This window comes from Cucurbita moschata, unplaced genomic scaffold, assembly GCF_002738365.1.
Source record: "Cucurbita moschata cultivar Rifu unplaced genomic scaffold, Cmos_1.0 Cmo_Scf00035, whole genome shotgun sequence".
Lineage (NCBI taxonomy): Eukaryota > Viridiplantae > Streptophyta > Magnoliopsida > Cucurbitales > Cucurbitaceae > Cucurbita > Cucurbita moschata.
In genome coordinates this window covers 1,043,207-1,066,632 of record NW_019268551.1, presented here as the reverse complement: position 1 = coordinate 1,066,632, position 23,426 = coordinate 1,043,207, and the positions used below count along the sequence as shown (strand labels likewise).

The 23,426-nt window shown below is 37.5% G+C and overlaps 4 protein-coding genes and 1 non-coding gene across 6 annotated transcripts in view; 4 read left to right on the top strand and 1 right to left on the bottom strand.

Annotated features, from left to right (window-relative positions):
* Positions 1–2,992: 2,992 nt before the first annotated feature.
* LOC111431160 (zinc finger protein ZAT9-like) lies at positions 2,993–4,915 on the top strand. The gene has a single exon (XM_023067712.1). It carries the CDS (start codon positions 3,882–3,884, stop codon positions 4,770–4,772), a length of 891 nt encoding a protein of 296 aa, XP_022923480.1. The 5' UTR covers positions 2,993–3,881; the 3' UTR covers positions 4,773–4,915.
* A 2,380-nt stretch (positions 4,916–7,295) lies between these two features.
* LOC111431049 (protein transport protein SEC16B homolog) lies at positions 7,296–15,540 on the top strand. The gene is made up of 13 exons (XM_023067549.1): positions 7,296–9,430; positions 9,659–9,985; positions 10,839–10,967; positions 11,078–11,200; positions 11,369–11,536; positions 11,801–11,926; positions 12,008–12,142; positions 12,696–12,823; positions 13,338–13,446; positions 13,532–13,849; positions 13,937–14,089; positions 14,215–14,519; positions 14,621–15,540. The coding sequence occupies exons 1-13, from the start codon at positions 7,736–7,738 to the stop codon at positions 15,159–15,161; spliced, it is 4,257 nt and encodes a 1,418-aa protein (XP_022923317.1). The 5' UTR covers positions 7,296–7,735; the 3' UTR covers positions 15,162–15,540.
* A 1,598-nt stretch (positions 15,541–17,138) lies between these two features.
* Positions 17,139–17,241, top strand: LOC111431246. Its single transcript, XR_002708461.1, has one exon. It is a non-coding gene; the product is annotated as a U6 spliceosomal RNA (small nuclear RNA).
* Positions 17,242–17,479: 238 nt separating this feature from the next.
* Positions 17,480–22,026, top strand: LOC111431048 (peroxisome biogenesis protein 19-2-like). The gene is made up of 5 exons (XM_023067548.1): positions 17,480–17,779; positions 17,875–17,923; positions 18,010–18,286; positions 21,404–21,720; positions 21,833–22,026. Exons 1-5 carry the CDS (start codon positions 17,740–17,742, stop codon positions 21,876–21,878), a joined length of 729 nt encoding a protein of 242 aa, XP_022923316.1. The 5' UTR covers positions 17,480–17,739; the 3' UTR covers positions 21,879–22,026.
* Positions 22,027–23,246: 1,220 nt separating this feature from the next.
* LOC111431047 (putative glucuronosyltransferase PGSIP8) overlaps positions 23,247–23,426 on the bottom strand; it is an 8,329-nt gene continuing 8,149 nt past the window's right edge. The window contains exon 6 of one of the 2 annotated variants that reach the window (XM_023067546.1): positions 23,247–23,403. The gene's annotated coding sequence lies outside the window, so the exon portion shown is untranslated. The remainder of the gene's footprint in view (positions 23,404–23,426) is intronic. The other variant, XM_023067545.1, reaches the window with a different exon arrangement.

The window sequence follows — 23,426 nt, the reverse complement described above, 5'->3', positions numbered from 1 at the left end:
CCCTTTTTTCTCTTTCTTTTTAATTTTTTTATTTGTTCGTCGAACCGTGAACTGGCCATTCATTCACAAATCGTTCCTTTCCATTCAAGAGACTCGGAAGAGTCGAGGAATCAATCTCAGCCCATATACGAAAGGAATCGTTCTCAGAAGTTAACCTTCCAAAATATATATTGAAATTGAATAGTAAATTTATTGTTTGAGCTACTTGTCATAATCCCACTTTAATGGCAACGGACTTGCGATTGTGCGGCACTCACTTTCTAACCACAAGCGAGTTAAGCCTGTTCGTCCTTGCGTCCTAGGGCTAGTTCAAGAAAAAAGTTTTAGAAAACGGGACAAAGAGATTTCAAAAGAGAGTTTTGAAATTGAAATTTGTTTTGTATAGGAATGTTAGCAAAGGACGACAACAACAACTTACTGCATCTAACGGAGAAAAAAATTTACAATATGAAAAATTGGGTTAGGTCCACAAAAATGTCACAACTCGACTCGTTCTAGTTCGACCCATGAACACTTAGAATCAAAACCTAGGGCCCGTCATTTTTTCGATAACTTTTATTTTCTAAATTGTAATATATTTTTTTAAAAAAAAAAAGAAAATTCCTAATTTAGTGGCTGAAAAAAGGATAGAGAGGTGGTTGCAATTATAACATAGACAAAAAGAGGAACACAAAGGTTTAAGAATCTTATTATTGCCAAATTAACCTTAATACAATGTACTAAACCTAACTTTAATATCAAAAATATATATATATATATATATATATATATATATATATATATATATAAAAGAGCTTTTTGATTCAAATAATTCAATTCATTTGAATCGGTCTGGTTCGAGGAATCTTTTTGGTTCACAAGTCGTAGTTCACGTTGGATTTGAACCTAATCTAATTAGATTAATTAAATGTTAAATTATAAATTTAATAGATTTGTATTTATTTGATCTATAAATCTTTATCTAACAGCACAGCGGGGAAATCTCTTCTCATTCTCTATTTGAACAAGAATTTTCTGTTCCGTTTGAGACTGATTTCCATAAAATAAATGGACATCTCTACTTATTATATATTTTAAATTCGGAAAAGGTCCTCAAAGGAGCCGTTCTCAGTCTGTCCCCCCTGTCGGCACGCAGCATCCCACTCTCGCCGCGAGAACAGAGAGATCAGTCCACCAACACCCGACGAGTTCGGGACTAGGACCCCCAGAACCAATCCTTTTCCCAAGGTAACGAATCCATTTTGTCGACTTTCTTGCCTACATTGTTCCATTGACGAGAGATTGTTCACCTTGTGGACCTGACGAGGTTAAGATCATAGTTGAAAAAATTGAAGAAATATTTAAATTGAGAATAAAATTATAAAAATTTAATTAAAAAGTATTGGTGAGGAAATTAATAAAGTCAAGATCACATGATGTTACAATCTAAGGACTTGTGGGTGGAAGAAAATGCAACAAACCCAACAACTTGTGTGCCATTATAATTCACACCTCCTTTCTCTCTCTTCCCTTTCTCTCTCCTCTTTTATTTTTAACTACTTCAACTCTTCTCTTTTTATTTTTACGACCCTACTTTCTCCCAATATTCAAAAATGTTCCATACGAGCGCTCGAGTAACCAAGAAACATTATTTTCGATCCATCAATCTAAACATAATTTATACAGATTGGAGAAACTCGAAATTTCGTGTTGGTCAGGTTGGTAACCCGAACAACTTGAATAGAGTTCACGACCTAATCTAATACCATTTTTTTTTGTTGGAAACGGTTGGATTGGTTGAATTGTCGGGTTGTTTTTTTTTTTTTCTAATTATTTATAGAATCTTGCGTATCTGCTGTACATGTAATATTAATACGAATAAACCCAAATTTTCGATTTTCGAAAAATTCAACCCAACCAAAATTGAAAAAGAAAAAATCTAACTCGACCCTTGGATAGTCCAAATTAGTCGGGTTATCAAGTCATATGCACATCTCTAATACCAAAATGACTTTCCACCCCTCGAGAATAGGATGTCAACCCAGATGGAGCAAATTCATTCAGATTCATTGTAACGAGATTGTAATAGTCCAAGTCCACCACTAGTAGATATTGTCCGCTTTGACCCGTTACATATCACCGTCAACCTTATGATTTTAAAACGTGTCTCTTAGGGAGAAGTTTCTACATCCTTATAAAGGATTCTTCGTTCCCCTCACCAACGACAATAAATAAATATATTTCTAAAAGGCTAACGGATCCCAATAATTTATTAAATATTAATTAAATATATATTTTAAAATTTTGATTTTGTATTTTCAATGGAGAATTAATATTATTTTCTTATTATTAATATTTGCCCTTTATTTGAATCATAATATTCCAATAAAAGCTTAAAACACAAGTCAATGAATTTTATTAAAGGAAAATACTTTCCCTAATGACTCACCATCATTAAAATTTTATAGTTATTTACTTTTTTTTGTTTTTTTTTTTTTTAAAAAAGCACGTTTGCGTGCTTTCTAAGACTATAGAGCCCTCATTATCGGGAGGGTAAAGAGCTTCCACTACGAGATGGGTAGAAGAAGATAGTACGAAAAACCTTTCTATAAAAGTTCGAAATGGTGAATTGAGATAGAGTAGATCGACGATGATGATTTCTAGAGTAGACCGAAGGAGCCCTATTTGTTTAATTTATTTCAGAAAAGGCAGTAGCGGTCGACAAGGTAATCTGACCATCAAGAACGAGTATTAACTTTGGTTACATATGTTTTCGCCCTAATCAATAACACATGAGATACTTCGAGAAGTTAGATATCAAGACAGATACTTTATTCACTAAATTTATTAAAATATTACCCTAAGTTTTATAAATAGGTATAAAAAAATGTTTTTATTTGAAAGTTTAGAGACTAAAATTAAGGTTTTAAAAAGATATAAACAAAAATTTGACGTGCAACAATCAAAATGAACACATAAAATGTGAGATCCTACATCAGTCAGAGTAGGGAACGAAACATTTACTATAAGGGTGTAGAAACCTCTCTCTAGTAGACGTGTTTTTAAATACCGTAAGACTGACGACAATATGTTATGGGCAAAACGGAACGGATCATATCTGCTTGCGATGAGTTTAGGCTTTTACAAATGGTGTAAGAGTCATACACTAGACGTGGACTTGAGCGGCTAAAAATGGTATTGGAACCAAACACTAGACATGTGTTTGGGCCGTTACAAATGGTATGACACTGGACAGAGTAGAGACAGACATTGGACGTGGGTTTGGGTTGTTACAAATGGTTTGACACTGAACGGTGTAGAGCCATACACTGGATGTGGGCTTGGGTGGTTACAAATAATAGAGCTAGACAGTGGACGTGGGCTTGGGCTGTTACAAATGATTTGACACTAAACGATGTAGAGATAGACACTAGATGTTGGTTTGGGTTGTTACAAATAGTTTGATACCCGAAGGTGTAGAGCTATACAGTGGATATGGGCTTAGGCGGTAACAAATAATAGGGCTAGACACTGGACGTGGGCTTGAGCTGTTACGAATGATTTGACACTGGACAGTGTACAAGCACACATTGAATGTGGGTTTGGGCTGTTACAAATGATATGATACTGAACGGTGTAGAGGCAGACATTGGATGTGGGTTTGGGTTGTTACAAATAGTTTGATATTGGACGGTGTAGAGCTATGCAGTGCATGTGGGCTTAGGCGGTAACAAATAATAGGGCTAGACACTGGACGTGAGCTTGAGCTGCTACGAATGATTTGACACTGGACGGTGTACAAGCAGACATTGAATGTGGGTTTGAGCTGTTACAAATGGTATAAGAGCCCGACACTGGATGGTGTAGACCCGGGACTATTTATTTAAAAATGTGGAAGGAAAATGAAAAGAAGCATTAAAAATCATAACTTTGGGGTATGTGGATGTCTTTTTGGTGGAGGAATGCTTGTCACCTACTCATTTCTCTCCACTTTTCAACTCCCTCAATCCCTTCCTTCACTTCTCCACCTTCCTAGACAGAGAAAAAAACAGAGCTTTTTCTTCTTCTTCTTCTTCTTCTTCCTCCTCTGTTTCTGTAACAGAGCAACAATGGCGGAGAGCCATAAATGCAAGCTCTGCTCTCGAAGCTTCGTCAATGGCAGAGCATTAGGCGGCCATATGAAAGCCCATTTAGCCACTTTCTCCATTGAACATGAAAATCCCATCAAAACCCTCAGATCACCAGATCAAGAAATGCTCTGGATCTCCACCGCCCAAGACAGAGAGAGCGAAACCGAGTCAAAGAATCCAACTCGGCGGCGCTCTAAACGAACTCGGAGATTCAAGTCCGAGTCACCGCCGTCGTCGGAGCCTGCGAGTTCCATCTCCGACACCTCGCCGGAGGAAGACGTCGCCATCTGTCTCGTAATGCTCTCGATGGAACAGGGGAAGGAACAGAGTCGGACGCCGGTGACGGTGGGGAAAAGTTTCCGATGTGGGAAATGCCGGAAATCTTTCCGATCGAACAGGGCACTGTTTGGGCACAGAAAAGTTTGCAGAAATGAAGGGGAAGAAGATGGGATTAATGGAGGTGAGTGGAAGATCTTTAAATGTTGTTATTGTTGTAAAGTGTTTGGGTCTGGACAAGCTTTAGGGGGACATAAAAGATCCCATTTACAGGGTTCGATCAGAGCCGCCATTGATGGGAGTTCTAGGAAGCTTGAGATCGGTTTGGATCTCAATTTGCCAGCTCCACTGGAAGAAGATGATTACAGTGTAGTTTCTTTTGTATGATCATTTATAATATTTTTCTTTTAAAAATACTATTTGATTCATACGAGATATTTTGTTCTTTTATTTTCAACATTTGTTTAGTTCAATCTCTATTTTCATCCTGCTTGTAATATTCTTGTTCAAAAGATTTATTGAATGTGTTTATGCTCAAATTCTTATAAATTAAATAATTATGACATTAAATTTTAATTGTATGTTGAGTAGATCTACCAACAAGTAGATTAAAGTACTATAATTTTTTTTTTTAAAAAAAAATTATTGAATACAAATTAAATGTGAAGTATTCTTTCGAGAAGAGACGTCGCTCGGAGGCGTATTGGAAATGATAACGGGTAAAGGATGGGTGTATGAACGAAGACCACTCTTCTCAATTGAAGCTCTTTAGTTGATTCGAGTATAACTCAGTAAATAACATGTTCAGATGCGCTCCAACCATAGGGTAAAGTTATAAATTCTTAAATTCATGTCTAATAAAGATATATGAACTTCGAAAAATGCGTCTAACACTTAAATCGTATACTAGACATGATTAAATCTATCAAACAGGTGTGGAAGGATTGGCCTTCGATCGATACCTTTCAACCAATGTGATAAATCCAACGATCGCTGAGGCTTATAAGCCTCTCGGGATAGCCTCCTCTTATTGAGGCTACTCCTTTCTCTCGAGCCCTCAAACAAAGTACACCCTTTTTGTTCGATATTGTGATTGGCCTTCGATCGATACCTTTCAACCAATGTGATAAATCCAACGATCGCTGAGGCTTATAAGCCTCTCGGGATAGCCTCCTCTTATTGAGGTTACTCCTTTCTCTCGAGCCCTCAAACAAAGTACACCCTTTTTGTTCGATATTGTGAGGACTCATTGTCATAGCTAAAGTTTAGGGCATAGTTCTAATATATAATATTGTCCACTTTGAACATAAGTCATCATGGTTTTGCTTTGGGCTTTCTCAAGAGGCCTCGTACCAATGGAGATAGTATTCCTCACTTATAAATTCATGATCTTCTATTAAATTAACCAATGTGGGACTCACTCCCAATAACCCCCAACACTAAATTGGTAATCTTTCAATAGAATGATTTAAAGCTAATGATATTATATCGTATGAATATTCGAAAAATTCATAAAAACTTCCCATTCTTATTTAATTAAACCGACAATTTAATGGTAAATCCTATAAAAAAAATTGTTAATTTCAATGAAATCAAACTTGGTATGAAATTAATTTTAGTCCATGCACAAAATTAACGTTCCTCAAAAACTTGCCCCATTGGACAAAAATTAAACCTCAATATTATTCTTCTTGGAAATTTTATTAATTTTTTTTTTGTTACCATATATATGTTTTATAATATTTTATGTGCATCATGTTGGACGATGAAAGTCCTATTATGCTCAAAGTGGACAATATCATACCATTGTTGAGAGTCGTGTTCGTCTAACATAGTATCAGAGCCATGCCCTAAACTTAGTCGTGCCAATAGATTGGTAAATCCTCAAATGTCGAATAAAGGACTCCAAAAGAAAAAGAGTTGAGCCTCCTCGAAAGCATAGTAAAAAAATGACTAAGACTCCAAAAGAAAAAGAAGTAGAGCCTCGATTAAGGGGAGACGTACTTTGTTCGAGAGGAGGTGTTGGATGATGAAAGTTCCACGTTGACTAATTTAGGGAATGATCATGAGTTTATAATCAATGAATACTCTCTCTATTGCTATGAGGCATTTTGAGGAAGCCCTAAAACAAAGTCACGAGAGGTTATGCTCAAAGTGGACAATATCATACCATTGTGAAAAGTCGTGTTCGTCTAACATAGTCACGAGAGGTTATGCTCAAAGTGGACAATATCATACCATTGTGAAAAGTCGTGTTCGTCTAACATATATAACAAACATGCATGTATATATGTATATATATATATATATATATATATATATATATATATTATTTTACATATGGTTTTTAAGATTAAGAGAGTATATATATATATATATATATATATATATATATATTATTTTACATATGGTTTTTAAGATTAAGAGAGAGAAAATTATGAGGAGAGAGAAATCATGTTTTTCACGTGGGAAGGCAGCATTTTTGTTTTCTATTGTTTGAAATTAAAAAAAAATTATTTGACTAAAAAATAGATTAATTATTTAATTCTTATTTTAATGTCGAATTAAATATATATATATATATATATATATATATTATATTTCTTATTAAAAATGACTATTTATTAATACAAAAGTCAATTTAGATAATTTATCTCTAAAATAATTCTTTAAAAAATATTTTTAAAATAAGAAATAAGAAACAGGATAACATTACTAAACACACCTATTATTAATCCCAATTAATTAATTATAAAAAAAAGAAAATAAAATCACATAATACGAAAATATTAAAAATAAAAATATATATTTTAGAGATTAATAAAAATAAAATAAAATAAAATAAAACCGAAGCTCATTGGGTGGGTGGTGCTTATTTCAGGGTTTTTTTTTTCTTCTTTCCTTTTTTTCTTTATTTTTTCTTTATTTTTTTTTTCTGTGACATTTCGTTGCAAATCCTTCTGTAGATCTGTAAGTTATTATGTCTCTTGTGCTAGAATTCATGGCTTTGCGCTGCGCACAATGCGTTGAATTTTAGTGTATGTTTAGAATTGTGCGTGTGTGTGTGTGTGTGTTTCTTTTTGATTTTGGTAATCCTTGTTACTTGATTTCTCGTTGCTTGATTGGAGAGGTTTCAGAGTAGTCGGATCTTGCTCGTTTTAGGGTTGGATGTATTGGATTAGAGCTTGCGTAGTTGGGGGAAGTGGTATTGAGGTGCATTTGATCGATTAGGGCTGGATCTCTCGGTCTATACTGCGGTTTTAGCTGTAATCGAATTGGTTGAGGTGAGAATTCGGATTTGTTCTTCGGGTTTGGTGTGAATTTGGGGGGGCGTATTTAGGGTTTAAAAGATGGCTCCCAATCCTCCTCCATTTCAGGTGGAGGATCAGACAGATGAAGAATTCTTTGATAAATTGGTGGAAGATGAGTATGTGGAGGGCGATGATTCAGGATCCAAATTCCTCGATGGAAATGATTCTGACGATGCCAAGGCGTTTTCTAATCTGAGTATGAATGATGCAGACAATACATTCAAGGATTCTGGTGGTGTTGGTGACCATGGGCATGAAGCCATAGTGGAGAAGGGCTTCGTGGAGGCTGATCCAGGGGCATTGGGAGCACATGCAGAAGAGAAGGCTGCTTTGGTTTCTTCTAATTCTGTAGGGGGTAATGATGGTTTTGGATCAGAGTCGACCTCCGATTCGTTGGCAGGCAAGAGCGGTGAATCTGGTGGTCCGGCCATTAAGGAGGTAGGATGGAGTTCGTTTCATGCTGGTTCATCGCAAAATTGGGGACAGGGGTTTGGATCATATTCGGATTTTTTCAATGATTTGGGTAACAATGAGGCAGGGCCTCTCAGTGGGTCCTTGGAGAATAATTTGAATGGTGAAACGATGGTTAAATCTAGTGCAAAAGAGAACCATGCAAACAACTCTGTTAATTATGTGCCATATCAAAATGATCATCAAGTTTATGAAGGATCCACAGATCAAGTTTCGGCTGAGAATGATTTAAGTAGCAGTCAGCAGTGGGAAGATCTCTATCCAGGGTGGAAATATGATTCGGTTTCAGGACAATGGTATCAAGTAGAGAACTCTGTTGCAGCGGCGAACGTCCAAGCTACCTTTGATAGTAATTTGAACGGCGAATGGCCTGATGTTTCTGCCACAAAAACAGAGGTGGCGTATTTACAAACTGCTCAGTCTGTTGTTGGCACTGTAACTGAGACTAGCACGACAGAGGGTGTTTCTAACTTGAATCATGTATCACAAGGAAATATTGGGTACCCTGAACATATGTATTTCGATCCTCAGTACCCCGGTTGGTATTACGACACAATTTCTCAAGTATGGTGCTCCTTGGAATCCTATAATTCATCAATTAAAACAACTAATGGAGCTCAGCATAATCAAAATGAGCATGTATCAGCTTATAGCTATAATTATGGCAACAGTAGTATGTATGGTGATAATGTGCAGCCTAACGAATATGGATCGAGCGATGTGAATAATCAAGGCCTAGATGACAAATTGATAGGGTCTCGCCATAATGAAAATCAACAGAGTTTGACTAGCTGGCCAACAGAAAGTGTTTCATCTCAGGCTGAGCCAACTTTTGGTGGAAAGCAGCTAGTGGATACGTCTTCAAGTCCTGATTTTTCTGTAAGAAATGAGCAGCAGAAGTCTATTAGTTCTTATGGAACAGTTCCATCATATTTCCAACCAAGTCAGGGTCGTAGTGACGTCAATGGACCTACCAGCTTAAATAGCTTCCCCTCAACTATGGATTATGGCCATCAGGTTCATCAGGAAAATTCGAAGGAACATGAACATTTGTCTCTATCGAGTGACTATTATAGCAATCAGAAACAGGTGACTAATATTCAACAATCTTTTCACGGAGGTCATCAGTCTTCTTATGCTTCAAATGTTGGAAGATCTTCTGCTGGACGTCCTCCACATGCATTGGTAACATTTGGATTTGGAGGTAAACTTGTAGTGGTGAAAGAAAGCAGCTCGTTTCGAAACTCAACTTATGGTAGTCAGGTTAGGACACCCTTTTTCTCTCTGTTTCCCTCTTGTTGAATATAGGCTAATAGGCAAGAAAATACTCTGTTGCAGGTGTTGGCTTTAATATTTTACTTGTCGATACATATACCACAATCAAAATAATCATGTCCCGCTGTGTGCTTCTTCAAATTAAAAATATTTCAAGATTTATTCATTCGGATGCATCGAGTCTACTCTGATCTGTCATCTTTGTTACTTTTGAAGGATCCTGTTGGAGGCACAATTTCTGTCCTGAACATGATGGAAGTTGTCATGGGTAACACTAGTGCCTACGCTATTGGCAATGATGTTGGTGCAAGCGATTACTTCAGTGCTCTCTGCCAACATTCCTTTCCTGGTCCATTAGTTGGTGGAAGTGTGGGGAATAAAGAGTTGCAGAAATGGATTGATGAAAGGATTGCAAATTGTGAATCATCAGGAATGGATTACAGAAAAGGCGAAGCATTGAGGCTGCTTCTTAATTTGCTTAAGATATGCCATCAGCATTACGGGAAACTTCGATCACCATTTGGCACAGACACTGTGTTGGGGGTAACTTACTCCCCCCCCTAGAATATAAATGTGTTTGACATTATGGCCAACTCTTATCTTTATTTGTTTACATTTAAATTTACATTGTTGACATTATGGCCAAATGAGGAGTTGAGATATCTCCCCGAGAGGACGGCCATGGAGTTAATAAAAACTCATCTCATTGGAGTAGCCAACACAAGCTTTTTTGTGACTACTCCACATTCCTTATTAATTTAGATTGGAAGGTCTACTTGTAATTCTGTTGGGGAAGGGACTCCTGCTCCCTTTGCCCACCAGGGTGTTTTCTTTCGCCTGTTTTGGAAGCTTTTTCTTATCCAATAGATCGCTTGTAGGAGATATATTCTTAAGTATGACGAGTGACATTCATGTACGTGTTACACTGATTATTGGGGCTTTGGAGATTTCTTGTGATGTGTTGGGCCAATTTACTCCTAATATATTATTTAACACTATCTAATTCCGAGTTTTTTCTGCATCTTATTCAGCGTCCTCACGTAGCTTTCGATATCTATTGCTCTTGCTTCCATAGAGCTTTCTCTCCTGCCAATATATGTGTGTGCAAATGAGTGATTTAAAAGAGCAGTGTGTGAAGAAGTATATATTTAATTATTGTTTCAGTTAAAAGTCAATTTTTTAGAAGAGAAACAATTTAATCGATAAATGAAAAATTCAAATTACTTGTCCAGTTCTCTTTCTCGTAGTTTAATTATTGAACCTTTGGTTTGTTACAACTTATTGTTGCACCGTTCTGAGCTATCCTTACACTATGCCCATGGGCAATGTTCCAACTCTGTTCTTTATGAACACTTCAACTACATTTCGTCCTAATTTATACTTGTATTTTTATCAGGAAAGTGATAATCCAGAATCAGCAGTTGCCAATCTTTTTGCTTCGGCCAAGGAGAATGGTGTGCAATTCAATAATTATCATTCGCTTAGTCACTGCTTTCAAATATTGCCTTCTGAAGGACAAATACGGGTATTAATTGTTAATTCTCCATTCTAAAGCAAATACATGATAACGAGATTGAAACAAGAGTAAATCATTAGCTTCTGGGTGATGTAACATTTTCTTGGTGCATGTTCTAGGCAACTGCTTCTGAGGTTCAAAGTCATCTAGTATCTGGTAGAAAAAAAGAGGCTTTACAATGTGCACAAGAGGGTCAGTTATGGGGACCTGCCCTTGTTCTTGCTTCACAACTTGGCAACCAGGTTAGTTTGTTTTGTTTTTATTTATTATTTTTTTTTTTCCTGTTGGGTTTTATCTTTGCTACCCATCCCTCTTAGATTATGTCTTGGATTCTCAAATGCATATATTTGGTGAAAACTCCTTATATTTGAAGTCTTATTTATGTATAGCGTGCATTTTGAATTTTGCAGTTTTACATTGATACTGTAAAGCAAATGGCTCTTAAGCAATTGGTACCTGGATCGCCTTTGCGGACACTATGCCTGCTTATAGCTGGCCAACCAGCAGAAGTCTTTTCTACAGTTACAACGCCTAACATCAATCCTCTGGGTGGTAGCATGGCTCAAAACTCTTCACAGGTGATGTAGGGTCGAGATGATTTGCGTCTTAAAAATATATCCTGTATTGTTGCTGTAACACCTTATCCCTTAACTCAACTATGTTGCTACAATGGATAGTATTTTTCTTTTCCTTAATGAAATGGAAACCAACTCTGTAATGGGAGAGCAGTGAAGATCAGCTTTTCTTAACTTTTCAGGATATGTGATGTTTTTTTATTTATTATTATTCGGGTATTTGTCCCGTACGAAGCTCATGTGTTGTTCTGTGTGTCATATTCACAGTTTTCTGCAAATAGTATGCTGGATGATTGGGAAGAAAATTTAGCAGTGATAACTGCCAACAGGACAAAAGATGATGAACTTGTAATTATTCACCTTGGAGACTCCTTATGGAAGGAAAGGAGTGAGGTTAGATTATTTCTGAAAAATATTTGCGACTGATGTTTCATTGAATGTTTCATAACTGAATCGGCTGGGCAACATTTTCAGATAACTGCTGCTCACATTTGCTATTTAGTTGCCGAGGCGAACTTTGAGTCATATTCAGACAGTGCTAGACTCTGTCTTATTGGAGCTGATCACTGGAAATTTCCTCGTACCTATGCTAGCCCAGAGGCTATCCAGGTATTCATTAGATATATTCCATGAAGCAAGATCAGTCGTACGGTTAAGTTTAGTAATGTGTGGATACGGGTATGACATTTATTGGGCATGTGTTGAACACTTGTTAATAAAAACGTACGGATACTTGTAGACATAAGAAGACATAAAACAAACAATTATCAGGAATGAGCTAAAAGTATTCAAACTCTTAATTTTTTTGAAAAATGGAAACAAAAATGATTGATTTTTGACTTCTTCTTGTATATATTAAAAACATGCATTCTACTGTCCCTGTTCTCATATAGGTGCCCTACATTTTTAGAAAATAACCTCTCTTTGTGGTGTTCTTGATCTTTGGATAAATTTAGTTTCTGATCTTTACAATATCGGGTTTCCCTCTGCTCTAGCATATGCTGTCTGCTACTCATTGGAAATTTTCCTTTCGTGTATCGTACCGATGTTGTTTTACAATTATTTCCAGCAGTCTTCTGTTGTAAGCACTTCTTTCCTTTATTTATTTTTTTAATGATTTACTTCATAAATTCATACAGAATTTACTTGTGTATCTGGACAGAGAACTGAATTATACGAATACTCCAAAGTTCTTGGAAACTCTCAGTTCATCCTTCTACCATTTCAGCCATATAAGCTCATATATGCATACATGTTAGCAGAAGTGGGGAAAGTTTCAGACTCATTGAAGTAAGTGCCTTCACTGGTTTACATTTCTTTTTTCCTTTGGATAAGAATTATACATCAAAAAAGCAAAAAATTATGAAAAAGAGAGGACCAGGATCCCCCTGGATTTATATATTTTGAATAACAATCTCGAGACTGAAAAATGGAAAAAAGTAATAATTTCTTCATTTTCACTTCAAGCGCCTAAGGTCCCCCCGAAAGTTGTAGCGTTAGCACCCGAAAGAAGAGCATTCATATTGTTTATCTAAGGAATTTTAGCATTTTCAAAAGAATATTCCCAAGAATACTATCTATTGTGATTCCTATCATGTTCCACAAAAATAAAAATAGAGTATCTATTGTGCTGAGTCAGGAAACGATTTAGTATTTGAGACCAAAATCAATAAAAATTCTGTACCTGCATCATCTAGTCCTTTGAGAGAGGCCAAATAGACTATCAAGATTTCTTATCCTTATTCGAATGACTTCGGGTTTTCAATGATCTTACAAGAACACGATATTCTGGAATTTGGATCAGGTATTGCCAAGCAGTTTTGAAGTCACTTAAAACTGGTCGTGCACCTGAAGTTGAAACATGGAAGCAGTTGCTGTTTTCTCTTGAGGAGAGGATTAGAGCACATCAACAGGTATTCATCTCATTTTCTTGGTTTCAGAACTAAAACATTGAGGCAGTTTCAATAAATGTTTATACAATTTGCATACAACCCGTAGGGTGGATACACAGCAAATTTGGCCCCTGCAAAATTAGTCGGAAAACTGCTCAACTTTTTTGACAGTACCGCCCATCGTGTTGTCGGGGGCTTGCCGCCTCCTATACCATCAACTTCACATGGCAATATTCATGATAACGAACATTATCATGAGCCAGTGGTCCCGAGAGTATCAACTAGTCAGTCAACAATGGCGATGTCATCGTTAATTCCATCTGCTTCGATGGAGCCCATAAGTGAGCGGACTGCCGATAGCAGTAAGATGACAGTTTCAAACAGGAGTGTTTCAGAGCCAGATTTTGGAAGAACTCCAAGACAGGTGTGATGTTTGTAATTTTCATTTTTACTCTGTCATTGCTGAAAAAGATTTACCAGATCAAGTGATCAATTCTATTATTTGCAACAGAATCAGATCAGTTCTTCAAAGGAATCAATGTCAGCTGATAGTCAAGGCAAAACATCAGATTCAAGAGCATCTCGTTTTACTCGTTTTGGTTTTGGTTCACAATTGTTGCAAAAGACTGTTGGATTAGTCTTGAGACCTCGCCTGGGTCGACAGGTTGTTACTCACATCATATTTTTCTAGATTTTCCTGGAGATCTTTGTATTCTTTCAAACGCGTTGCCTATATCTTTTCTATTCGCCACTTACATTTGTTTTTCTTTTTCGGTTGTGTTACTGAAGGCGAAATTGGGTGACAAGAACAAATTTTATTATGATGAAAAGCTGAAGAGATGGGTCGAGGAAGGTGCCGAGTCTCCAGCAGAAGAGCCAGCCTTACCACCACCTCCTACAACTACAACATTCCAGAATGGTGGTGCTGATTACAACTTGAGATCTACACTAAAGAAAGAAGCACCATCCCATGATGGAAATGTGGAGTTTGCAAGTCCCAATCCTATTCCTGCAGAAAATAGTTCCGGAATCCCCCCTATCCCGCCAAGTTCAAACCAATTCTCAGCTCGTGGACGGATGGGCGTTCGTTCAAGGTACTACATCAAATGTTTAATTCGCGTGCCATTCAGTGAAACATATGTTTTCTCCTTGCAACATTCAGTGAAACTCAAGCTGTCTTGTTTGATTTTGTTAGGTATGTTGACACCTTCAACCAAGGGAGTGGGAGCTCAGCAAACTTGTTTCAGTCACCTTCCGTTCCATCAATTAAGCCGAAGGTTGCTGCCAGTGCGAAATTCTTTGTTCCAAGTCCCGCATTGCCAGCCGAACCGACAGAGGAGACTATACCGGAATCCTCTCAGGAAGACACTACAACCATTGAACATCCTTCAACATCCACCACAAACGATTCATTTTCTAGTCCCTCATCAACTATGCCTATGCAAAGGTTCCCTAGCTTGGGAAACATCTCAGTGAAGGGTGCAAATAAAAGTGTCAATGGGCCCTTTGCAGCAGATAACTCCCGACGAACTGTATCATGGAGCGGTGCAAACTTCAGTGATGCCTTAAGCCCCCCTCATATACCGTCGGGGCTTAAACCTCTTAGCGAAGAATTGGGTATGCCCCCGTCCTCTTTTATGCCTAGCGAACCACCACCACCACCACCACCTTTTGTCCAAGCACCAATTAATGGCGGTGGTGGCATGGGAGATGACCTCCATGAGGTGGAACTTTAAGTAGTTAACATGTAAATACGAAGTTTTGTTCCTTAGTTGACCCACACAGATACTCGAATACAATCGTCGCGCCTGCATCTCTCCAGCATAAAAAGATCGGTCGTCGTATGCACCAGAATATAGAGCTCATCAAAGCAAGTCCTCAGCAAGTATGTGCCCTTTTTGTTTTCTCTGAAATCTCTTTGTTCCCAACCCTGAAATTTACGAACACTAATATAGTCCACAATCATCTCTATATGCTTTATATGCTTTAGATGTGAGTTCATTTTACTCTCCTAGGAGTTACCAATGTATGATACTTCTGGAGCTGGTATTTTACGTTAAAAGCAAAGACAGAAGGCCTTTGTTGGCACCATTGTACAGCTCTTTTGTTTATTAACCCCCGCCCGCCCGCCTGCCCCTCCCGTTTTTCAGAGACTAGAAAATGGCCCTTATAAGGTGCTTCAAATTTGAACATCATTAAGATGGAAAAATGTACCGAATTGTGAAGAATAAGACGATTTGTTCCTTGTGATTGCAATTTGGTTTTAGATGTGGATGTGAGGCCTGGAGTATTCTTTAAGACATTTGTGATGTCCCACATTGGTTGGGGAGGAGAACAAATCACCATTTATAAGGGTGTGGAAACCTTCCCCTAGCAGACGCGTTTTAAAGCCTTGAGGGAAAGTCCAAAGAGGACAATATCTGCTAGCGGTGGATCTGGGTCGTTACAACATTTTACCTTATAATGGCAACTAGGGGGTTGCCACGACCGTGGAAGCCATGTTTGCAGTGAACTGCGTTGAGCTATTTTATGTCAAAGGATTAAGCGTTTTTGGAGGTTGCTGATTATTCATATGTTTGTGGAAATTAAAGTCTGTTTTGATTTGTTTTTCAAAGAGTGCAATTTTGGTGGTTGACCAGGCCTTTCGAAGACATACAATTTAATATAACATTCCAACGTGAAGTCATTCAATGGTTTCTTCTCCCGATCCTATTTGTCATTTTTGACGATATCTGAAGAATAAGTATCGACAAACTCGGTGCCAGCAGCTGCGGTCATACAGAGGATGCAAGCGTTATCCGAAATGATTGGACGTAAAGAGTTTGTAGGTGGCTTTTTAAGTCTGCCATCAAATCTCCGGGCTCAACCTTGGACAGGCAGTGGAAACTACCAAGCTGGAGTACGGTAGGGGAAAAGGAAATTTTCGGTGGAGCGGTGAAATGCGTAGAGATCAGAAAGAACACCAACAGCGAAAGCACTCTACTGGGCCGACACTGACACAGACAAAAACTAGGGGAGTAAATGGGATTAGATTCTCCAATAGTCCTAGCCGCAAATGATGGATATTAGGCACTGTGCTAAAAAAGTTGAGTTTTTACAATACTTAATGAGACACTCCCCTATTGGGATCATATATGCAAACATTTAAATGGTTAAAATAACGAAATCAAAAGACCTTGGTGGTTAATTACCTGGACACTCAACATGTTATTTTCTCGCATAAGTTATTTTCAATCACCATTGTTAGTGCTCATTGGTGCTTTTATAAAATCTTTTTCAATCACCCCTTTTAGCGATCATCCCACCCTATGTCCAAGGTTCAAATCAAGATTTTGAATTCAGATCTAACACCTAATTGTCCCGACATGTTTTTGCATCTCTACAACATGTTCATGTTACCTATTTGTCTCGAATTACTTTTTAAGAGTGAAAACTATCCCCACAAATCAACATAAGTCTTTTTAGCATGTTTTGTCATCACTCATCAACATGAGTCCTTTTAGCATGAGTAAGGACAAAGCATACTAAAACAACTAGTGCTGGTTTGTGGCAATAATTTTCACTATTGGAAGCAATTCGAAACAAACAAATAAGTGATGTAGCCGTGTTGTATGGATGTAGAGCAATGTCGAGGTTATTAGGTGCCGAATCTAAACTTCAAATCCTAGACATGAGTTGTTAAATAATATTAAAGCGAAATATCTCCCAACAGGATGTGGTTCGAAAAATCCGATAAAATCGAAATGATAAAGAGAAGATTAGCATGACCCATGTACAAGGATGACGTACACAAATCAAGAAATTGTTTGAATCATGTATATGAGGTATTACAATCAACGCTTTTAGCTATCATTCGTGATTAATTTAATTAACCAAACACACCACGCGTAATCTTTTCAAGAAATCTATTTTATTTTATTCTTGAAAACAAATTTAACAAAAAGTCTTTTTTTTTTTCAAGTATTTTATTAAAATCATTGCCAAATTTGTAGCTACGAACACTCCGTGCATTTTTCCAATTAAAATGAAAAATTGAGCGAGTATGAACTTGGCGATGCCTTTAGGGTCTACGAGTCAAATCCAATATCGAATGGTAGCCATTGGATCGATTTGCTGACAATAATTTTGTACACCTCCAGATAATTTCTGAGAATTTGCTTCTCGCAATCCCATCACACGCCGGTTTTTCTCCCAAGAACCCTTTCCCAGTTTTGCAACTTGCTATCACAACCTCTGCCGCATTCAATCTCTCGACAACTGGGACAAATCGATAGAATTAGCTCAAATTCTTCGAATCCCAGTTCCATTTCATCCATGGCCGACCATCCTGATGATTTACACGAACTTCTTGATAGTATGCCCTTCAAACTTCATCCAATCCGTTGTGGGATTCTGTTTCTTTTACGTTTTTCTTCGTGTTTGTTATGAATTCTGTTCGAATTTTCTCAGGTGCTTTGGACGATTTTCAGAAATTCGACCTTAGTCCTTCCGTTTCGAGGTTTATCGATCAATCTCTGTTGGAAACTTCCTTTTGGTAGGGTTTTTAGTTGGTTTCTTGATGTTTTTAGTTCTGTGTTCTTGTAGAAGTGGAGATGGGGCGGAGAGTAGGGCGGTTCTCCCATCTGGGGTTCAAGGTTTAGGGATGGGTTTGCCTGACCTAAGGAGCAAGAAAAAAGGGAAGCAAAAAGTTTCGAAGGAATCGCATGTCTCTGAGGCTCTTGATAAGCTCAGAGAACAGACCAGAGAGGCTGTCAAGGGGCTTGAATCAGTGACTGGTCCTAAACCTGGTGTTGAAGATTTTGGTAAAGATGCTTTGATGGAAGATTGGGTGAAGCAGTTCGAGGAGATGGCTGGCTCTCAGGTACATTGCTTCAAGCCTTTGGAACTCTTGAATGTTGAATCTGGCCTTTAATTGCATTACTTTTCCTTGTTCTATGTCTCTTGAACAGTGTTTTGTGATCTCAAATGATTAGATTCTGATTAAGGGGGAGTTTGGTATGATGATGGAGGAGTGGAAAGTGTTTTTAAAAGGAGTTTTTTTATGGTATTTGGTCCATAGTTAATGGTATTTGTCAAATCCCACATCGGTTGGAGAGGAGAACGAAACACCCTTTATGAGGGTGTGGAAACCACTCTCTAGCATACATGTTTTAAAAACCTTGAGGGGAAGTCCGAAAGGGAAAGCCCAAAGAAGACAATATATGCTAGCGGTGGGCTTGGGTCGTTACGGTATTTCCTTCTGAAAATGCTTGTAGAAGAAGAGCAGGGGGTAAAGATGCTGGGATTGTGCATAATTCCAAGCAGGATGTTCACTCTTGGTCCTGTTATTTGGAGCAAGTACCCTTGCTCTCTTTGTGAGGCTGGGCGTCTGGCCAGGCACCCTCTAAATCTTATTTCATTATTGAGTAACTTGTGACATTTCAGTCATTTGTTTTAGGAAGTTTAATGAGAATATGGATGGGGATTCAAAACTATTAACTTTTTCGAGGAAGTAGAGATGTAACTGTCTAAACCCACTGCTAGTAGATATTGTCCTCTTTGGGTTTTCCCTTTCGGGCTTCCCTTCAAGGTTTTTAAAATGCATATGCTAAGGAGAGGTTTCCACACCCTTATAAAGAATGTTTCGTTCCCCTCTCCAACCGATGTGGGATCTCACAATCCACCCCCGTCCGGAGCTCAGCGTCCTCGCTAGCACTCTTTCCCTTCTCCAATCGACGTGGGGTCTCACAACCCCGCCCCCCTTTTGGGGCTCAGCATCCTCGCTAGCACACCGTTTAGTGTCTGACTTTGATACCATTTGTAACAACCCAAGCCCACTGCTAGAAGGTATTGTATTGTCTTCTTTGGGCTTTCCCTTTCGGACTTTCCCTCAAAGTTTTTAAAATGTGTTTGCTAGGGAGAGGTTTCCACACCCTAATAAAGAATGCTTTGTTCCCCTCTCCCAACCGATGTGGGATCTCACAAGAGATGTCTAGCTGTTGACCTTTGCATATGCTGACAATAACGAAGACTTATTCTCAGCGTTTTTTCAGAGTTTGCAAGTGTTTCTATATATTTTCTTCCTCATTTTTCAGAAAAAAGCATCTTCCATATCTTTCCAGGTCCTTTTTTATTAGAAGATTCTCTATGGAATGACAATATGATTCTTGGTTTCCCTTTATCATATCTTGCTTTAGGTCCCTCATTTATTGAGGATTTTGCCCTCAGATAGACTACGTAATGGAGTTTTAACTTGTTTTAAACGAGTTCAAATGTCTACGTTATAAGTTTTCTGTAACCCATCATTGCTAAAATTCTTCACTACTGAGAGATAGATGGCTTTGAACCCGATTGGCGAGTGCATTAAATCGATGGTAGGTACTCTGAAATAGTTGAAAATGTTCTAAATGCAGATATCTCCTAAGTTTAACTGTTTATGTAAAATAGTTAGTAGTATTATTGAATAGAATCTTAGTCAAAAGTTAATCTGGTTTGATGCATGAATAACTGTACTTGGAACTGAGATGGAGAGGATATTTCATTGAAGGAATAGCCTTATTTACAAATTGGAAGTTTGAACACGGGGGGAACCAGTAGAACCTTGTTAGATCCCACATTGGTTGAGGAGGGGAACAGAGCCTTCTTTATAAGGATGTGGAAACCTCTCCCTATCAGACGCGTTTTAAAACCTTGAGGGGAAGTGTAGAAGGAAAAACCCAAAGAGGACAATATCTGCTAGCGGTGGACTTGGGCGGTTGCAAATGGTATCAGAGATAGTTACCGGGCGATGTGCCAACGAGGACACTGTGCCCCAAGGGGGGTGGATTGTTAGATCCTATATCGGTTGGAGAGGGGAACGAAATATTCCTTATAAGGGTGTGGAAACCTCTCCCTATCAAATGTGTTTTAAAACCTTGAGGGGAAGTCCATAAGGAAAAACCCAAAGAGGACAATATCTGCTAGCGGTGGACTTGGGTGGTTACAAATGGTATCAGAGCTAGTTACCAGGCGGTGTGCCAACGAGGACGCTGGGCCCCAAGGGGGGTGGATTGCTAGATCCTATATCGGTTGGAGAGGGGAACGAAGTATTCCTTATAAGGGTGTGGAAACCTCTCCCTATCATACGTGTTTTAAAACCTTGAGGGGAAGCCCGGAAAGGAAAGCTCAAAGAGGACAATATTTGCTAGCGGTGGGTTTGGGTTGTTACACTCCTTTACTCCTTTTCTGCAAGAAAGAGCTGTAGAAGGGTTTTCTTCAATCATTGTTCTTTCGAGTAGTCCTAAGCGATTTCATGGTTTTGCATTGGAATCACTTATCTTACCCCTCAACAATCATTTTGTCTTCACTCCTTTGGGCCATGTTCTAGGCTTAACAAGAGGAGTTATTCACTTGACAAAGGATCGTCCACCTCGTGGTGACGTCTTTGTGATCGACTCTGAGGTAAGTTTGAGTCGTGTGGAATCAGTCATTCAGCCAACGGATTTCAATACAGAGGTTGATGTTTTTGAAGTTTTTTGGAAAGTCTTTTGCCTTATTATTTCAGGATCGTGACAAGAAGAAGGAAACCGCATCATTCATGTCGGCCAAATTTTCTGTGTTGATAGAATCTTGTGGTTTCGGGTTTTTTAAGGTTTGTCGTGGGTTGGTGATCGGTTCTTCGCTTTCTTTGGAAGACTTAAAGTAGTTTTTAATTTTTTAGTGTTTGGTGGCGTGAGATCTCACATCGGTTGGAGAGGGGAGGGGAACGAAGCATTCTTTATAAGGGTGTGGAAACCTCTCCCTAGTATAAACACGTTTTAAAAACCTTGAAGGGAAGCCCGAAAGGGAAAACATAAAGAGGACAATATCTGCTAGTGGTGGGCTTGGATTATCATTGGTGGAGGCCTTATTTATAGTTTCCTCGTTCACTTGCAAGCCCGCTAAGTTTTTCAGATAAAGTTTTTGGCCATTTTTTCCATTTGAGTCTTACCATGAATTTTTAACGTGCACCATTTGTTAGGACATGGAATCCATTGTTGAGACCATGATGCAACAACTTTTATCGAAAGAGATCCTCCATGAACCCATGAAAGAAATAGGAGAAAGATATCCCAAGTGGTTGGAGGAGCATAAAGCAAGTTTGAGCAAAGAAGAATACGATCGCTACTCTCAGCAATACGTACTGATAAAAGATCTCAACATCGTGTACGAACGTGAACCCGACAACTTCAGTAAAATCGTTGAGCTCATGCAGAAAATGCAAGAATGTGGTCAGCCACCAAATGACATCGTGAAAGAACTGGCACCTGATTTCGACTTAACGAATCTTGCACAACTGTGAGTAGATTCTCCCCATTCTTATCTCTCGTTCGTTCTTTTCGTATCGTTCGTCATGAACATATTTTAACGAATATACTCTCGTTCTCTCGATGTATATATATATGTGCAGGTCTCCAGAGATGTTGGAGTCTCAGGCAAATTGTTGTATAATGTGAGGTAATGGTAATGCTTTTGGATGTGATCTGATTTGTGGTGCTGCTTTCCTTCCATTGATTTTCTCATATTTGCTCAGAAATATTGTTAAATCTCCAAGAAATTACTTTGTCCAATAAATAATTATATATGTTGTTAAGTTTCATAGTTTTTAGTTTATACTCAAATCTTATAATTATACCTTGCCTGACTATTGTGCCTTTTGCTTTGGTTTCAATCATGCACTTTTTTTTTCGATCGCACACGCACACGCACACGCACACAAGATTATTGTAGTAACGGACATGGGTTCTACCTTGTCTGTTGTCCGGGCTTCGGCTTGGATTATAGATTGGAAATAATGTAGCGCCTTGGAGACTTTTAAGTCCGAACTCAAAATATACTGCAAGCAAATCAATTTTGACTGGAAACTTTGTCTCGTTGTATCAATTTTAATTTTGTGGGAGAAAGAAAAGAGAAAAGGAGATTAAATTATGTGCGCTTGAGATATTGAATTATTATCTCTTTCGTTTCCACGGTTGTTCTAGAATTTTCGATTATGTCTAATGAACTTTCAAGGATGTTTGGTAGGCTCCTAAACTCTCAAATCCATCTAGGGTTAATAAATTCACTCTTTACATTTACCAAATTTGGTAAGAGTTATATAAATTTGAATTTTATGCTTAACCGTTAAAGATATGATATTTGGAGATATATTTTAAATTTTATGCTTAACCGTTAAAGATATGATATTTGGAGATATATTTTAATAATTAGTTAGGAGTATATATGAGATATTTTTGGAGTTGTTAGTATATTTTATGGAAATATATTTTAATAATTAGTTAGGAAGTGGTTAGTATTATATTTTATGTTAGATTTGATTAACCCTATATTTTATTTATTTATAAGATTTAGTTGGTTATATATTATATATTTTTTCGTGTTGGTAGGGATTAGTTGATAGTTTGTATCCTATTTAAACGTGGTAAAAATGAATAAACATGGTAAAAATGAATGAACGTGGTAAACATGAATGAAAATCGTACTTTTGATCCTAATTATATTTCTCATTCCTAACATTATCGTAACCCTAAACATTTAATTTTGTTTTTAGTAGATGAAATAAAATTTGAAAGGTTATGGGACAAATTTGTAATTAAACATCTAAAAATTTTTACAGGGTAACGTAACATTCAATTGGGTAAAAACCCAATTTTTTAAACAGGATGAATATTTATTAGACACAATTAAAATTTGAATGATTCATTTACAATACTGACGTTTACGAAAAATATAACTCATTACAACCAAAAGTAAATAATTTTTGAGTTTAATAAATTTTATAAATATGATTTTATTTAGAATTTATTCACCAAATTCCAATAAAATCACAAGAAAGTGAAAACTGTGTGTGTGTGTGTGTATATATATATATGTACTCCCTTTCCTCGTATAAAAATGAGTATAAACACTATTTTCTTACACTAAACCAAGCCTTTTCCATTTTCAATTCTATTCCCCACAAAAAAAAAAAAAAAAAAAAAAAAAAAAAAAAAAAAAAAAAAAAA

Coding starts and splice junctions, on each gene's coding strand:
- LOC111431160 (XM_023067712.1), top strand. CDS start 3,882: ATGAAAAGAAGCATTAAAAATCATAACTTTGGGGTATGTGGATGTCTT.
- LOC111431049 (XM_023067549.1), top strand. CDS start 7,736: ATGGCTCCCAATCCTCCTCCATTTCAGGTGGAGGATCAGACAGATGAA. Junction 11,927..12,007: donor TATGGAAGGAAAGGAGTGAG/GTTAGATTATTT, acceptor CAACATTTTCAG/ATAACTGCTGCTCACATTTG. Junction 12,824..13,337: donor AAAGTTTCAGACTCATTGAA/GTAAGTGCCTTC, acceptor AATTTGGATCAG/GTATTGCCAAGCAGTTTTGA.
- LOC111431048 (XM_023067548.1), top strand. CDS start 17,740: ATGGCCGACCATCCTGATGATTTACACGAACTTCTTGATA. Junction 18,287..21,403: donor AGGAGATGGCTGGCTCTCAG/GTACATTGCTTC, acceptor ACCATTTGTTAG/GACATGGAATCCATTGTTGA. Junction 21,721..21,832: donor TTAACGAATCTTGCACAACT/GTGAGTAGATTC, acceptor ATATATGTGCAG/GTCTCCAGAGATGTTGGAGT.